We start from the raw sequence: 17,924 nt of genomic DNA, 5'->3' as shown, positions 1-17,924 counted from the left end.
CAAACCATTTGTTGCTTGGGGGTTGGTTCACACACACCTTACTACCTAGCTAACTCAACCTACCCAAAATCAGAAAACCCTGAAATTCCAGTATGGCCAGCCTAAAGATCCACACTAGGCCACACAAAAGCAGCCCAAATTTTTTTTCGAAGAGATAGGTGAGCATGTTTTCGTTTTGATCTACATGAGATCTTTCTTGATATAGACTATAATGGAATCAAAAAAAAAAATTATAGTTTTTCCACCTTTTGGAACCAAAAGAAGCTCAAAGTTAGTTTTTAGTTGCAATTTAGAAGTTGGAGTGTAACTGCTGAGAGTGGGTGCTAGATCTAGATCCTCTATTGTCCGAGCGCCTTGCCCAAGTGGGGGTAAGGTGGTCATTACACGTCTCACCGTGTCTTGACAACACAGTCCTGCCAGGCAGCTCGGCAGTAGAGGATCCAAATTGGTGGTTTCCATGCATGACAACCTTTGTTGTCCCTTTAACTGCAACCATATCGCTTACCCATTATTCATTACCCCTTATATATCCCTTTCTCTTAAAATGATTAAAAAAAAAAAGAAAAAGAGGGGGGGGGGGGTGGAGAAAGTTTTTTGTCCGGGAGTGTGGCCTATGCCAGCACTCCCATGTGTCTATCTCTCTTCTCCTCATTTGAAAAGACACCTCTGCCCCTTGTTTTGAGGAGGAGATCGAGAGATAGAAACATGGGAGTACTGGCGTAGGCCACACTCTCAGACAGAAAATTACTTCCCATTAGCAATGGCTTCACCCTTTTCTGTGTGTGTGTGTGTGTGAGAGAGAGAGAGAGACCCATATATTCTGGAAGGTGTTGTGAGGTGGATAAAGGGGTTAGGGTTTAGTGCATTGTATATGGTCATAATCTCATAGATGTAGACTTGAAGAGAATCTTGAGAATGGTCTTCAGTGGTCATATGGGCATTGAGTGAGTATAGTCATGGTAGTTAAGATATGACAGTAGTCACCCTCCAATGTATGCTTCACCTTCCTTTCATTGTGAAAAGAATGAGTGCCCATATCATCTTTTCTGTGAAAATGCATAGCTTCAGTGCTCTGCTTGCCCTAGCTACTCCCCTCTCAATGTACAAAATTAAGGAAAAAGAGAAGATGATAATGGTGAAAAATTATATTTTAACCTAAAAGAAATTTCATGGATTAGTTCATGCTTGGTCATTCTCCTCTCTAAACTATCTTGATTTCCTTTCCCTTAATTACTGATGTTGGAATTGAAACAGATGTGCACTATGAAGTGGTCTTATTCTACCTCAAACGTCTTATCTTGTTGCTTATCACATCAGATACTAGCAACTAGGAAGGTTGAAGTGAGAGCTAGATAACAAAGGAAATAGATGTTATCATTGACCACTGAAAGTGCAAAACGTTCAATGTAAATGACATTAATCATCAAAATTGGTGACATTAAATGATTTCATTTTATAAGTTCTACATAGAATTTCTCAAGGGATCTCAATTATCTAAGACAATTCAGTCATATCACCTATCAATAAAAATAGAGATATAATGTCCTATGTCAACAACCTTTTTTTCTTTTTGTTTGAGATGATGAGTATATAATTATAGGGAGAATGTTCTCTGTACCGTAGCGCAGGCTACGCCCAGGCACATGGACCTGCCACTCAGGGGGGCAGGATGGTCATTGCGCCCACCCCCATGTGCCTGGGCGCAGCCTCTGCTGCAGCACAGAGAACAGCACCCCATAATTATATATACTTTCATATACTATATGAAAGAACATTTGAATCTAATCAAATGTAGAATGTTAAAAATCTTTTTTCAGTAAAATACATGTTATATTACAAGAATGGAGCATTCCTATCCAACGGCCGAAGTGTTGATCATGTTCTTACATGATCGTGTATGAAACATTTCACCTAAAATTATAGCAAGAAAAGCAAAAGATGAACATTCTACTAATTTTATTGATACCCTTTAAGGTGTCAAATAATTTGTAACCATACTTTCAAATTATTTTAGAAAATCCTTTGCTACCCTTAATTTTATTGATACCCTTCAAGGTGTCAAGGTCTAAATTATAAAGGAGTCAACTAGACACTCCCATACTTAAACATAACTTTTTTTTTTTTAAGGTCAAAACTTACAAAATAAGGCATGTATAGGGAAGATAAACTACATATCAGATTGCAATTTAAGCCGGATGGCACAATGGAAATTTTCCAGTGGAAACATTTTGTAAAATGGGCTTTTGTTTGGCTTATTCATGGAGTTGATAGTCCAGCCATGGACCAAGTAGCTGCCTAATTGATGATTGTTGGGCTCTTTCAAGAATGGGCCCAAAGCAAGCAACCACTTTTCAAAATGACTAGAAATTTGATTTCATGTGATGGGTTGTGGGGGTGGGGGTGGGGGGGGGGGAGTGGAGGCATAAATTTTGTTTCTTTTAAAAGATTTGTACAAGAATACAAGTTAGTGCCTGGAAGACTATCAAATTTAGAGCATTGTAGAAGGGAGTATGCTAAGGAAAATTGTGGATTGTGGGTCTCTCTTGATGTGGACTGTAATAGAATCTTACAAGATACAAGTGCTCTCAGTTGTGGTTAGTGCTTGTTTCCCTTAAAAATGACTGAATTAAGAAGGTGGCAATGGCTTTATTTGGCAAGACATAGCTATTCTTCTCACCATATTGCCCATGCACTAATCTTACCAGTAATGACAAAGTGGAGTATATCTTGTTCATGAGTATGGGTAGAAATATCCCCTATCCAGTGGCAAGTTGTTCCCTTCTACTCAATCTTCCCTTTTTATCCAGTACCGGTTGGTCGGTTGAACCCTCTATATTCTATAATTGTCTAAAACTCTCCAAGTCAGGCCGCTGGGCCGGGTCATCGACCATTCGGATCACTAACTGTTGGGCCTGAAGAATCTAATACCAGGTTCATTGTGTTCAATGCATAAATGCATTTGGACCAAGCTGTTTTGTGGAGTTTTTAGGCCATAAAACCCCTTAGATAGATTGTCCATAGGAACCATAATCTATGCATTTGATTACAGTTTTGTATATGGGCCTGAACCCATAATAAGCAACCTAAGGGCCCCCAGACCAATCATTGCTTGGGGGTTGGTTCACACCTCAGACACCTTACTGACCTAGCACAACCGGCCCAAATTCAGCAAACCCAGAAATTCCAGCATTGAAAGCCCAAATCCATGTTAGCCCAGCCAAATGCAGCCCAAAAAATTAATGGATGGGTTTCAATTTTCAATTTTCTCCCTTTGCAGCCTTTTTTTCTTCTTTTGTTTTTTCAACAATAAGGTGGCCATGTTTTGATCCTTTGCATGACAAGCTACCTTTGCCTCTTCGAGTGGGTGTGGAGTGGGCGTTTCTATTTAATAGTTCAAGCTTTTAGGTTGGAATCTAATATAGCATTGAACATAAGATCCATTATCTTAATTAAACATCCATAACCGTCGTTCCATCTACATATCCCCATGACTCTTTTCATGTGCATGCTCATTTTAGTTAGACGTGATCACGTGGAGGAGTATTGGAATATTACCAAATTAGTTAATCTGGGATATTGGGTGTTTTCATATACTAATTCAGCCCCTCCACCTAGGGGTGCAAGTTTGGCCCGGCAAACCTGAATCCACGGTGTCTAGCTTTATTTATAAGCATCGCATTCTCTATTCCCTCTCTCAATTTTTCAATGTGGGATTAAAAAATATATAACTTTTTCTTGTAAGGGAAGTGAATGGACTAAGATAAAGAATTGCTTTTTAGTCCAACATTAGAAATTTATGAAGAGAATAAAGGAATGAAAATCCATATATAGAGGTGTATAGATTTCAAAGCTAGTTATTATTGGGCTAATCGACTGAAACAGGCCCAATCCCAGCCCACTATAAACCCTGTAGGGCCGGTCCTGGGCAGAGATCCCAGTCCTACCATGTGCCAGACATGGGCTAAGACCTAAGGACCTTGGTCTGGGCCTGGGTCTTCAAAAACTGGCCCAACCCAATGCATAATTTATTTGATTTGAGTCTTGACCGACCGATGATCCAGGTATGGATCAACTCTCAGGCTATGTTTGGATATCAAAAAAGAAAAGAAAAAAAAAAAATTTCAAAAAAAAATTTTGAACTCGAGGAGAGAGATAGACACAGATAGACACATAAATCGATCATTGAATCATCATGATTTTTGTCACATTATTTTTTTTTCTCTTCTTTTTCTTCCAAAGGATATATAATGTTAAAAATAAAAAATGAAAAATTAAAATACCCTTTGGCTCAATTTGATCCCCATTAAAATTTATAAACAACATAAAAGGATCGCCTAGCATGACATGTATCCAACTGAAAACCTCATGACCTCTTACCGGAGTGTCCAAAGTCCAAACCCCTCTTTATTAGTAGGTTGGGTTGGTTAGTGTATCAAATAGTCGGTTCGGTCTAGTTTCAGTTGGGTTGAATTAGTTTCAAGTTGAGAATAGGTGAGACTGAAGCCGTCCCTTGCCATGCCTAATCGATGTAACCTTACACTATAAAATAAGGGCGAGAGAATGGTGCCTGGGCCTCTAGAGCCTGAATGCACACTGAAGAACGCGTGCAAGCATCAACCTGAGCAAAATTTTTGTCTTTCCATGGGGGCAGGGTGGTTCTTTCCATTGAGGTAGGGTATTAGTATTGGTACGAGAAAACGCTGTCTGGGTGAAAATTCTGCTATCGTTATTGGTCACCTTTAAAACCATGCAGGTATTGGCCGATCCGATACCGATACCGATACCGATACCTCAAACCATAGTGCCAATTCTTTTATAATTACAAGCCCATGTGACATGTTTGGTATCCATTCTACTATTCCTCAAGCTCCCTAAAATCACATAGAGCATTCCCAAATTACATGTTCGTCCATGCAGTTACAAAAGTTTCAATGAACGGTTCAGATTACTTGTCTACCAATTTAATGCCAATCTTCGTCTTCGGTAAAACAGTATTTTTCACCGAATATTGGATTCAAAGAAGTAGTTTTACATGGGCTGTCCTGAGAACTAGCTTGGGCCCAGTTGGAGGCCCAGGCGACAAACCTATAACATGATCTGCAATAATTACCAGAAATAAAAAGTAGCATAGAAAAACAAAATTAAAATTTGACTTAATTCATGAAGAAGGAAAAGTTGCATCCACTAATACTGATTATGTGATGACGTGGTAGGTACAAGGCTTCCCCATGTCCTAAGCCTGAACGAATTCCATGATGTGGTGGGATGCCTTCCATAGAGCTCTCTTCTAGGCACATTCTACAACAGTATCGAATCATGTGTATCGGCCGATCCTTGTTGGCATTGGTCATGCCCAAAATATCAAACCCTGCCCAATTCTGTATCAGTGGAACGATTCTAAATAAGGATAAATTTGTTCAAAAATGATTTTTTAATCAAAATTGAGAACAATATCATCCGATTTGATCCGATACAACCGATCGATATCGATCCCAACACCAATTTTTTAAGAACATGCGTTCTACGTGTTCATGGGGAAATGTGTGAACCACTTGTTAAGAAACTGAACTGGTGCAACCAGATGAGCAGCATTACACTTAAAATAAATGTGGCCGGCCAGGATATTGGGAAGTAGATTTCACTGTTTCAAGAGGTTTCCTTCCCATAATCAGAAACCTACTAAAGAAAAGTCTCATAGAGATCTCCATTTCACACTAACTTAATTTTAGAAACAGATCTTCTACGGCACGCTGTCCCATCCAGCCTGTGCTATGCAGACACAGGATCGCATGCAATGACCGTCTTACCTCTGTCCGAGCAGGAGTAAGGCGATCATTGCATACATCCCAGTGTCTGCGCAGCACAGACCGGACGGGCAGCTGCACGGTAGAAAATCTGGATCCAATTAATTTCTGGCTAAGTGTGAAACCCAATAGCAAAAGAGTTTATTTTAACACATTTGGACTGCGTGTGTCATGACAGTGAGATCCGGAAATTATGCCAAAAGGGCTTACAGGAAAGCAAGAAACCATAGGCTCTCTCTCTCTTTCTTACACATTAAATTAAAACCGTTTCAAATGGATGACTATCATCGTGACCACTTCTTTAAATCCTAACCATCCTCTCTTATATTCTGCAAAAGGCCACCACTGAGCAGGAGATCGAGAAGAAATTAAAGGAATGAGGTCAAGAGTGGTCCTGACAATGGATCAATGGCTGTGGATGATGATCATCTTCTATTGCTTATCAAGTGGAGGAGGAGGGGTTGTTGGAGCACCACTAGTGCCTGCTATGTTTGTCTTTGGAGACTCATCGGTTGATAATGGAAACAACAATTTCCTCAGCTCTATTGCAAAATCCAACTACATGCCTTATGGGATTGATTTCTATCAAGGTCCCACTGGGAGGTTCAGTAATGGAAGAACCGTAGTGGATATGCTAGGTACGTAATCTTCTCTCTTTCTCTCTCTGAGAGTACTTCCCTCCTCTCGGGTAAGAACTACAAAGCGTTCGGCTCAGGACTCTGTAAAGGGAGTCCCGAACCTCCTCTCTCCACTTGAAGGAAGTTGGTTACATCCAATTGGAAAATATTAGGGTTATCGTAAATGATCAAAGAAAGTGTTGCATTGCTCTCAAACATTTTTGAGGTGTACCGAAAGTGATTTCCCACCCCCTCTCTCTACAAAATTAATTATCTCCTCCGGTTCCTTGGCTAGCCCAGTTCTCTCAATGCCTGTAATGAGAGGGGTGGGCAAGACAGGGGTAGGATGGTTATTGCACCCCCTTATTACAGGCACTGGGGGAACTGGCCCGAGCAGGGTACTGGAGGGGACAAAGATCTCTCTCTCAATCTTTCTCTCTCACACACACGAATTTTCATCTGCTGCTGTAATTAGAGCGCTGCTGTGCGTATCGTGCGGCGTAGCAGCGGCCATGTGTGCACAGCGGGCCCTACTATGCACACATGGCCGCTGTTGCACCACATGATGCGTACAGCAACGCTCCAGTTACAGCAGCAGATAAAGGTCCCACACACACACACAGACAACTTTAAGTGATTTTGATTTCTTTGATTTAGCAGGAGAGATGTTGGGTCTCCCTTATGTCCCACCCTATGCTGATCCTACCACATCAGGAGCAAGAATTCTCGGCGGAGTGAACTATGCTTCTGCAGCTGCTGGCATTCTTGAAGAGACTGGCCGACACTATGTACTTTCTCCTCACTCACCCATAAATAACATAAAACCAGATTATAGAAGTAGGGAGAGGGTACCTGTGAGGCAGCGTGGCCTTTGCCAAGGAACCCATGGGAATATCCACATAAGCATCGATGGGATTTTCATTTTTTATAGGAGCAAGGTGGTCATTTCGCTGCCCTATGTGTCTTTGCGTGGAGCTATGCTGCCTTTCTGGTTCTTTTTCCTATAGAAATAATATCCAATCAGCACTCACCTCACATGCCTGAAGGATGAGAAGCATGGTTTTAGTACATGGTATCGGATCGGGTATCGATCACATGCAAAATTGATAAAATGTCAATACAGTATCAACACGGATCGATCTTATCGGACAAATGGCACAAATCGACCATATTTGACAAATTTGCCCTTGATTTCCCTTTAAAAAAATAAACTTTTTTTTTTACTGTTTTACCCCTTATCTAGATTGTGTCACCGATACAGTATCAACACGATATCAGGATCAACAACTAGCAAAATCGATATGGACGATACGATACCGATACCTCAAACCATGATGAGAAGGGGATCCAACCTCATGGTTTCTAGATTGTATAAGATGTGAATTTTTCCTTCTTCTTATTACAGATTTCTTAATTAAGGCTGACATTTGTTTTTCATAATTCTACTAATAGGGAGAGCGTTACAGCTTGAACAAACAAGTGCTTAATTTTGAAGATACCTTGAATCAATTGAGAAGTCAGATAAATCCAAGTTACTTGCCACAATTCTTAGCCAAGTCTATTGCAGTGATGGTGTTTGGGAGCAATGACTACATCAACAACTACCTCTTGCCCTCCTTATACTCTACCAGTTACTATTACAATCCAAAGGACTTCGCCAATCTCCTCCTCAACCACTACGCCAGGCAGCTTCTGGTAATCTTCATCTTCTTAACTTTTTCTCAGTCGAAACACCGCGAAATCTCCGAGTTGTCTCAGTTTCGGGTCTGATTGAAACAAAACCCAGTGTCGAAACCTCGAAATGAGATCTAGCACATCTCGATTTTGGGCCCGACTGAAACTGGCCTCGAAATAGAGACTTAGAACCTTATTCACAACCCAGTATCTACATTCCATTGGTCTCTATTGTGGATTAACGATTCTGGTTTGTTTTTTCACCAATTGGCAGGCTCTATACAATGTGGGACTGAGGAAGTTCTTGCTACCAGGGATAGGGCCACTAGGTTGCATTCCTAACCAATTAGCAACCGGCAAAGCACCACCTGGGAGATGCGTTTCGTATGTGAATGAAATTGTTGGGATGTTCAATGAAGGGCTTAGATCACTAGTCGACCAGCTGAATTCCTACCATCCTGGAGCAATTTTTGTGTATGGTAACACTTATGGAGCAATGGGTGACACCCTCAATAACCCTGCAACTTATGGTAACATTTTTTTTCTTCATTTGTTTCAATTCTCCAAATTCTTATCGAGATTTTCTCTGACTTCATCCTTAGAGGTAGACTGAATTATCGTGCTTTGATACCACTTATTGGGATTTAGGTAGAATTCATTCTTAAAAACTAGCCGTTAAGAATTGAGAATGATACTAATGATTCTATTGGGAGAGTACTTATTGCAGGGTTTAGCGTGACCAACAGAGGGTGCTGCGACATGGGGATAGACCTAGCACAGATAACATGTCTTCCTCTCTCTATTCCCTGCACAGACAGAAACCAGTATATATTCTGGGATGCATTCCATCCAACACAAGCTGTGTATGCAATTCTTGCTCAGAGGGCGTTTAGTGGCCCACTTTCTGACATCTACCCAATCAACATTCAGCGAATGATACAAATTTAAGTTGTTCCCAATGATCGATCCATGTTCTTAGCAAATTAAGCTCCTTATCCATGTACTTTTCTCTATTTAAAGGAAATAATAGTAGCGATGGAAAGTAATCGGTATTTGACATGGTATCGGTAGCGGTCTTGATTGATACAAATTCGGATCGGCCTTGGATCGGGTTGTAGTTGGGAAAAGGTAACTTTTTGGGATCGGAGCTCTGATCAGCCACTATAATGGTTTTAAGATTCGGTGTCATTTGGTATCGCCTGTATTGATCAGAATCGATCAGGTTCAGTTTGAATTGGTGTGTACTCTTTTGAGAATTTTTGAATCGGATCGGATCGGCATATCAGGATAGATAATTGATCCAAGCATGGTTTGAGGTATTGGTATCATATCGCCCGTGCTAGTTTTGCTAGTCGTCGATTCTAATACCATGTTGATAAGGTATCAATGAAACGGTACAAACATAAGTAAAACAATACAAAAATAAATAAAAAAATAAACTATATTTTAAAAAAATCAGGGGCAAAATTATCCGATATGGCCAATTCATACCAATACCGCATTGGTATCTTATCGGTTTTGCATGTCACTGGTACACATCCGATACCATGCACTAAAACCATGGATTCAAGTACCAATACAGATTCCCTGATCTCTCTATTGTTTGTTAATTAGTACCAATTTTCAGCCCATTTGCTCTTGTGTTGGGTTGGTGGGTCTTGGCCTCCTTGCTCTTCACGTTGGAAGGTACAAATATTTTCGTATAATCATTTTGCACAAATTTTTTAAATTAAGTAGGGAGTATTATTTATTATCTGTAACTTATTATCATAAATTATTTTTTATAAATAATTAATAAATAAAAATAGAAATTATACCAAAACGAGCCTAAGAAATAAAATAAAAACAAATAGAAATTATACCAAAACAAGCCAAAGAAATAAATTGTGGAAATGAACCCAATGAATGGCATTTCACCACTTAAAGGAGAGCAATGATGTAGTCTCAGTGCCAACGAGAAGAGCCTTCCCTCCCAATATATATGAGATTGAGTTCTCCATCTGCATACTATAGGCTAGTGTCTCTCTCTCTCTCCTACTACAACAAAGGGGCAAATATGTCATTTCATAGAAAAGAAGAGAGAGATCGACACAAGAAGGCATTAGTGTAGCCTAGCATTATTCTTTTCTCAAAAAAAAAAATAAGGTGCTATTCTCTACCGGAGAGTGTAGGCTACGCCTAGACACATGGAGCGAGGTGCCGTGGTCATTTCGACCATTCAGTGGGGTGGGCTGGTCATTTCGCCACGCCCATGTCTCTGGGTGCATCTTGTGCCCTCAATGCAAAGAACATTTCCCCAAAAATTATATAGCGAATAGTTCTCTATCCAAGAGTGCAGCATACGCTAGTGCTCCTTGATCTCTCTTCTTCCACAATAGAGGGTTAGATTTGTAATTTCATTGACGGAGGAGAGATATAGACTCGTGGAGCTGCTAGCGTATGCTACACTACTAGACATAATTCATTTTCCCAAAATATATATCTCCTTTCTTCTGTAAAAACAGTTGAGCATATGGTTTTTGGGAGAGTTTTCTTCCACCAGGTAGTATGAAAACCGTAACACCATCAATGGTTGTCATTGTCTGACTCTTATTTACAAATGCCCATTGTTCCCCTATCCCTTGTCGACACCATTGGGAACCCACCTCTCCCTTAACCATGGGTGTGGAAATTTTTGGTTTTATATAAAAGAACAAGGTTTTCTTTTGGAAAATCTCGATTGATATTGATTCGGATCAGCCCATATCGGATGGACAACCCTAGTTTTATTTAAAACTAAACTTTTATTTTATTTTTTATCATTTTATCCGACACCGGATCACACCGATACAAATGGGCCAAACCGATATGGATTACTAAAATCATGATACGACATGTCACCCGGCAGAAACAGAACTCCCACTCAACCGTTGACAGATTGATGGCAATAAACAACAGAAATCGATCACATCTGTCAATCATAGAAATTCAGGACTTTTGTGTTTCATCGATAATCATTCTGATACCGTGCACTAAAACCATGGTAATGTACCTTATGTGAACGTCCCTAAAAATGTTTTGCTACAATGGTTGATAGGGCATTAAACAATAAGCACTTCACGTTCCATACAAAGCATCGGGACGCTGGGTTCATTGGCTCCAAACAGCCCAATAAGTAGTTAACGAAGTTGGCACTGACCCTGGTGTCTACACGTGGAAAATTGTCCACCCCACATACTTACAGCAAATAAGGCACATCCAGGTCCCAACGCATTAGTGACATAAGTTGACACTGACCCAGTGACTACACGTGGCAAATTTCCGACCCCTCATCCTTATACAAATATGCAACATCCGGGTACACGTCCACCCCATTTTGTGGTTCTGTGCTCCTCTAAGTATGTGACATTATCCCACTTAACGTAAAGCGTAGCAATGGGGTCAAGTTACATTGATGGTTCCATGAGCCAATCTCATGGGGTTGGTCCCCCTTCATGTGAAAAAAAAAGTTCGAGAGCCATTTTTTTAACCTGAGCACTATTGGATAAGACCAAAATTTGTGTTCAAGTAAACCCAAGATCCATTACTTATATGTGGAAGTTTTAATTTTTATGGAGTTTTTCGTGTGACGAGAGGTAAGGCTGAGGGGTAAGGCTGCGTACATTTTATCTTCTCCAGATCCTATTAAACAAGGGAACCTTGTGTATTGGGTACAATCTATTTGTTTGTTTTTTCATGTGACGAGGGGACGAACTTAAAGACTACCAAGTGGGTAAACATTAGAAAGATGCATGGACATACATGGAATGTATGCCACATAACCATAATGCAAAGATTTATGATCCAAAAAATAAAGAGATACAAAATTCTAAGCTGAAGGATGGGTACGAGCAAGTGCCATGAGGGTACATTGGAAATTATATTAAAACCCTATTGAGGTTTGTAAACCCTAGGATAGATTGATAAATTTTCACAGCACAATGATGAAGGAAAACTGTCTCCTTTGGGAATTTATTTCTCAAAAAGAACTAATTGGTTGTTCGAAACTCTGTTTTGTTTGAATCCAAACCAAAAAAATTGTATAAGAATCGAATTGAACCAAAATTTCAAAATTGTTTGGGAACCGAACTAGGCCAAATACAAGAAGACCAAAATCGATTTTGGTTTTAGTTTCTCTAAAACTGGTCAGTTTCAGTTTGTATATATTGTATCACGAAACGAACCGAATGGGTTCGATTTTGGTTTTAATTTCTCTAAATATAATCAGTTTCGATTTGTGCATATTTTATCCAGAACCGAACCTAACCTAAAAACCAAAACTGAATTGATTGACACCCTTATCTCTATCTGTGCGTATGGAGCATGTATTGCACTTGGAATTGGTTAAGAGTTGAAACCGTTCCATCCACTAATAATCGGTATTGATCCTCAAGTTTGAAATCGATTAACTAATCAAGAGAGATATAATCCTACCCCCAAAAGACTAGAACAGAAAAAAGAACCGTTCCAATTACTCAAAACTATCTTGATTGACATCTATTATTAAGCTCCATTTGGTTGCAAGGGGAATTAAAGGGAAGGGAGGTGAAATTTTCATACTTGAAAAAATAAATTTCTGTAATCAATACCTCATATGATTGTATATTTTAATTCAAAAGGAATTGAATGCAAAGTAAAATAGATTTTAATAACCAAATATAAAAATGATATGGAGTTAGTGATATTGTCACATAGGATAATGATTACAAAAGATTCTTTTTTCAAGTATGAAATTTTTACTTTCCATCTATTTAATTCCCCTTGCAATCAAAGAGCCTTAGACAAGATCCGCTTCTTCCTAGTTCCTACCGAAGAATGGGGCAAAAGTGCAAAATAGCCAAATAATTTCATAAGCAACCCTTCATAAGGTTAGGAAAATTATTGCCCCCAAAAAACAAAATCAGGTTAGGAAAATTATAAGTTAGGCTTGGTTCAGGTTGCAAGCATTCCTGTTGAAACTTGGCCAATTTTTCATAACTTGCATAAGTTGTATAGGGCGGTGAAAGGTGGAAGATCTTTAAGGTTGCCAATGTTAAAGTGGGGTGTTACAGATGTAGAATTTCCTAAAAACGGAAGTAACAGAAACAAAGACATACGAAATCAAAAGAGGATATGAACCCAAACGAATAAAAATACCCTCCCAACCCAAAATAGAAAGAGGAAATGGAGGAAGTTTGATCCAATGGTTTTCTATGAAAAGTAACCCAATTGATTACTAAACATGTCAAGCTCAAGCATTGATCGATTAATGTGGTCCAACGGTTGTCCGATTGGCACTGATTGATTATAAACTGTTTATAATCCGATTAGCTCGTTTAAACCTATTTAGTCTTATTAAGGACTATTTATAGAGCATTCAGTCAAATAGCCCATTTAAATCCTGATCATCCCAATTATGTTGAGCTTAATTATGGATCGGAAACTGATCAATATCGAATAGAAACATGCATGTTCATGTCCTAATCTACGAGGCCCAATTACCTAAACGGGCAAATATAATACAAGTCCTTAAATTTGTGAATACCAATTAAACTCAACCAAAACCAACCGAGCCCGACAGGAAATAATCTATACTTTTTACCACAAGCAATCTAAATCGAGAAATCAAAATATCCGAAAGCAAACGTCTTGTGGGTTGATGAATAGTCAATTTCAAATTATTTTTAGGGTTCTTGTTATCTGTGGGGGAGCGTGGCCCATGCACACAGGCAAGGGTCAATGAGAGCATGTGCGTTGGCATTACGGGGGCGGGGTTGCCACTAGGGTTGTAAACGGATCGGATTCGGCTCGGATAGTGCTATATCCGCATCCGCATCCGATTAGCTATCGGACGGATTCGGATAGTGCTAAACGGATACAGGACACAGATATGGATCAGATATTTTATCTGTTTACATGTAAATATAGTTTTTCGGATAGTTATACCCTATCCGTATCCGCATTCGCTTACCTTTCGGATAGATTCGGATAGTGCTAAACAGATACGGATTTCGGCTATTCATTTACACCCCTAGTTGCCACCTTCCATAGGGGGTGGTCATTTTGCCCTCTCCATGTCTGGGCGTGGACAGTATACTTCCCTACAAAGAACTATTCTCCTTATTTTTATTAGTAATAAGATAACTTTGTCCTTTTATCAATTCGAGGGTAAAGATTTATTAGACCATCCAATGGTTTGGAGATTGAATGGAAGTTAGAATGGTTATATTATTTGGGAGAGGGTTGGGCGACTTGGGCATACCGCCTACTTACATGGCAGCCTTGCCCAATGCGAGGGATGGAAGGGGAGGGGTAAGGTGGTCTTTTCATATGGTGAGGGGAGAGAGACACAGGGTGAGCACCCCGTGACATGCCCACCCTTTGCCAATATTATTTTAATCATAAATATTTGTAGGAGAAAGGGTTCTCGAGCAAGCAAATGAAGCAATATGCGGGAGCATACCCATGAGATGCATCACAAAGGCTTTGTACATAAGAGGGCACCAAGACCATTGCATGTGTAGGCTGCATGCCCAAGCATTGCGAGTCGTCGAATTATACGCCACACACTCGTGCTACAGAGGAGGCCCACGCCCATCAATTTACCCAATCATCTGTATTGAATATTCAAAAGAAGCAAAAAAAAAAAATGGTAAACAAACAAATAAAATTTGAAACGCCTACCTATAGTCTCCTTTGTGGTTCAATATCTGGTCTGATTTTTAAAACCGAACCTGGGTCAGCCCTTCGTAATTATCAAGAAGTTAAACTGTCTGGAAAGGTAGAGGAGAGGGGTGTTGTTGGAAGTTAAGAAATTAATTAGGACATTTTTGTCATGACAGAAAAAGTATAAATTTGTTCACTCATTCCTCGTCCCGAGACTGTCTATAATTCCCTGGAGCCTTGTAAGGCTGTAACATCCCATTTACCATCCCCTTGTAATCGGTATCGGCCGATTTGTATTGATATTATCTATTTTTGGCTGATTTTGTATCAGTGGATTGGTACGGATAAAATGATATAAAAAAATCAATTTTTAAATAAAATCTACGGCATATGACTGCATATCCATCCGATATGGGTCAATCCAAATCGTTATCAAACAAAACCGATATGACATCTTATATCAATTCCAAAATCCCTGATCTACGCAAACATACTATATTGGTACCACCACAGCCTCTCTTTTTTTTTCTCTCGTTAAAATAGCACCACAGCCATGGTTCGAGGAATCGATATTGGATCGGCTGACTTGTATCAATATCGATGGAGATCGATACTGATTCTTGACCGATCCCATATCATTGGATTGGTGCAAACATGGGTAAAAAAGTAAAAAATATACATATATATATTTTTGGGGTGTTGTTCTTTGTGTCACAGGCGCAACACAAGCAGGCTGCGCCCAGGCACATGGGGGTGGGCACAATGATCACCCTGCCCCTTGAGTGGCAAGCCCATGTGTCTGGACATAGCCTGCGCTGCGGCCCAGAGAACATTCTCCATATTTTCTTTATAAAAAAAAATATATATATAATTTTTTGAAAAAAATAAAGGTAAAACCTTATCAATACGGTCTATGGTTTTAAGTATCGGTATTGTAACGCCCGTATCAGTTTTGTTAGTCACTGATATCGATATTATACCGAGACTACATCAGTAGTATGGTACGGACAAGGGGTAAAATGGTTAGAAAACTCATTTTTTAAGGAATTTCAAAGGTAAGTTTATCCGATATACCCGATCTAGACCGATACCATATCAATTTTGTATGTTATCGATACCCATTTTGATACGGACCGATGAATCGATATCAGATCGATATTGGCAGAGACGGATAGTTACACTGGAGACCTATGAAAGCACAATGTAGACCCACCATCTCTTATTTTGTGAATGGGTGCGCATTGCGCATTGCCCGGAGCCCTGTAGGTTTGGGAATTGGGACCATTGGCTATTCCAAACCCAATCCACGATTATGCTGATCTTCAATTGGGCAGACTGGGTGAACCAAGTTTACCAACCCATGGAGATTGGATCAAAAAAGCTAACCTTAAATGCATATTTGACAAGGGAAGAGGCTTCAGTTAAGTGGCGGCTTTGACGAATGGGTGGGGTGAGAATCCTGTTGGATTTCTTATGTCAGTATATCGAGGAGTAGGGTGATCTTTCCATGAAGGGTGGGAGAGAGACTAGACACAGTGTGGACACCGGTGGTGTGCACATCCTTTTCTCATTTTATACAAGGGAGAAGGTCCAGAGGGGAGGAGCACACCAATGAGAAATAACGAAACGATTTCGTAAATAGGGAATAAATAAGTCATTTCATGTGAAGAGGAGAGATAGAAAGGATACTGATGTAGTCTGCTAAAAAAAAATCTTCCCTTTAAAAAATGGGGAGGGATGCACCGGTGGTCTAGGATTAAGTTTCTACTCCCAGCCAATAGGGGCATAGAAAGGGGCATTATATGATTCATCAACGAACGTATTAGGAAAGAGAGAGAATATAAAAGGGCAATACACACAAGTGATAGTGTATAATCTTACCCCTTATAGGGTTTACAACATGGATTTAAAACTCGAAAGTATAAGTTGCTAGAATTGAGTGATCCTAAGACGGCTTTGTCAATATGGTATTGATTTTAGATGATGCAGTGATATTTGTTCCGGTTTAATAGAACCAAATTTTAACAATGATCTGATTGGTTAAACCAGATCGACCCACATCATTAGGAATGGACCAAGCCGAGGCGGGTCGTCCATTTAAATAGCCAGATTAGTTTCCCGCCATTCCTTTAAAAGCTTGAGCCGGAGCGGAGCCGAGCCGAACGGAGCTGAGGGTTCGGGCGTCAAAGAGACAAAGACTGCCTTCAATCTCTGACAAAGTTTATTTTACGTGTTAGGTGAAGAGAGAGAAAAGGTTTGGTCATAATGATTATCCAAAATAGCTCAACTTTCTTCCAATGACTATATTACCCTTATTTAAACCTTACATTGACGAAAACACCCTCCTACCATGAACCATTAACCTTTGTTCACTCTTCCCGCTAGATTTCAATGTTTTGCCGCCCAACGCCGCCAAGCAAGTGAACGGACATTCCCAGTCTCCAACCCCTTTCTCCCTCCCTCGATAATTTAAAAAATACGGGAATTAAAAAAAATCATTCTAAAATTAAACATAATGCACTCTCGATCACACCCGTCCATTTGTAAGACACACGACAGAATATTTGGTGATCCCAGGATCTTAGCCGTCCAAGCATGTGGAAGCTGTATTAACCGTTGTATTAGAATATTTTTCTCTTTGGGATCCAATAAATCCAACGGTTACTTTATAGGGTTAAGATTGATCTGAGATTCTATAATCACTGATTGGATGATTTCTCCGAAAAGGGTCTACGTTCCAGATTGTAAACCTAGGAAAGATCTAATCAGGGCCCATTTATTATTATTTTTTATATATTAAAAAAAAGAAAGGGTATCTTTGAGATGTTGAATGCTGACCCTCCTAGTGATTCTAAAGGTTCCCCCACAACCCCCGTTGTTGAAAAATCTCCGTTCCGTTTTTGCCACTTGAGTAGTGCTAGACTTTTATAATGTAAATCCTCTCTCAGTCAAGGTATCTTCTGTAATTCTGAAAAAGATGGAGATTATTTTGGTCATTTCATTCACTCCTTCCCTTGGGGCCTGGTGGGATTGGGTGACAGCGATGAGTGACGTTAATAATGTAAGAGTGGGGACTTGGGAGTCTGTCCATATAAAAACATGTCCGTATAATGTGAGGGTCTTTCTCTTTTCTACCTTTTGCTTTCCCATTCTCTCTCTCTCTCTC

General features: G+C 39.8%; 1 protein-coding gene across 1 annotated transcript; it reads left to right on the top strand.

The window, feature by feature from the left end:
- Positions 1-6,189: 6,189 nt before the first annotated feature.
- On the top strand, positions 6,190-9,054 carry LOC122660256 (GDSL esterase/lipase At1g71250-like). Its single transcript, XM_043855482.1, has 5 exons — positions 6,190-6,442; positions 7,082-7,209; positions 7,874-8,116; positions 8,370-8,625; positions 8,823-9,054. Exons 1-5 carry the CDS (start codon positions 6,205-6,207, stop codon positions 9,041-9,043), a joined length of 1,086 nt encoding a protein of 361 aa, XP_043711417.1. The 5' UTR covers positions 6,190-6,204; the 3' UTR covers positions 9,044-9,054.
- The last annotated feature ends 8,870 nt before the right edge of the window (positions 9,055-17,924 follow it).

The sequence above is a fragment of the Telopea speciosissima genome, chromosome 1 (genome assembly GCF_018873765.1).
Source record: "Telopea speciosissima isolate NSW1024214 ecotype Mountain lineage chromosome 1, Tspe_v1, whole genome shotgun sequence".
Lineage (NCBI taxonomy): Eukaryota > Viridiplantae > Streptophyta > Magnoliopsida > Proteales > Proteaceae > Telopea > Telopea speciosissima.
The sequence above is the reverse complement of the archived record's forward strand: the minus strand, read 5'-3'. Positions and strand labels throughout refer to the sequence as shown.

Bases quoted from the DNA above. Each gene is read 5' to 3' on its own strand.
- LOC122660256 (XM_043855482.1), top strand. From the start codon at position 6,205: ATGGATCAATGGCTGTGGATGATGATCATCTTCTATTGCTTATCAAGT. The intron at 7,210-7,873 runs GTACTTTCTCCT...TTCTACTAATAG, and splicing joins AAGAGACTGGCCGACACTAT to GGAGAGCGTTACAGCTTGAA. The intron at 8,626-8,822 runs GTAACATTTTTT...TACTTATTGCAG, and splicing joins CAATAACCCTGCAACTTATG to GGTTTAGCGTGACCAACAGA.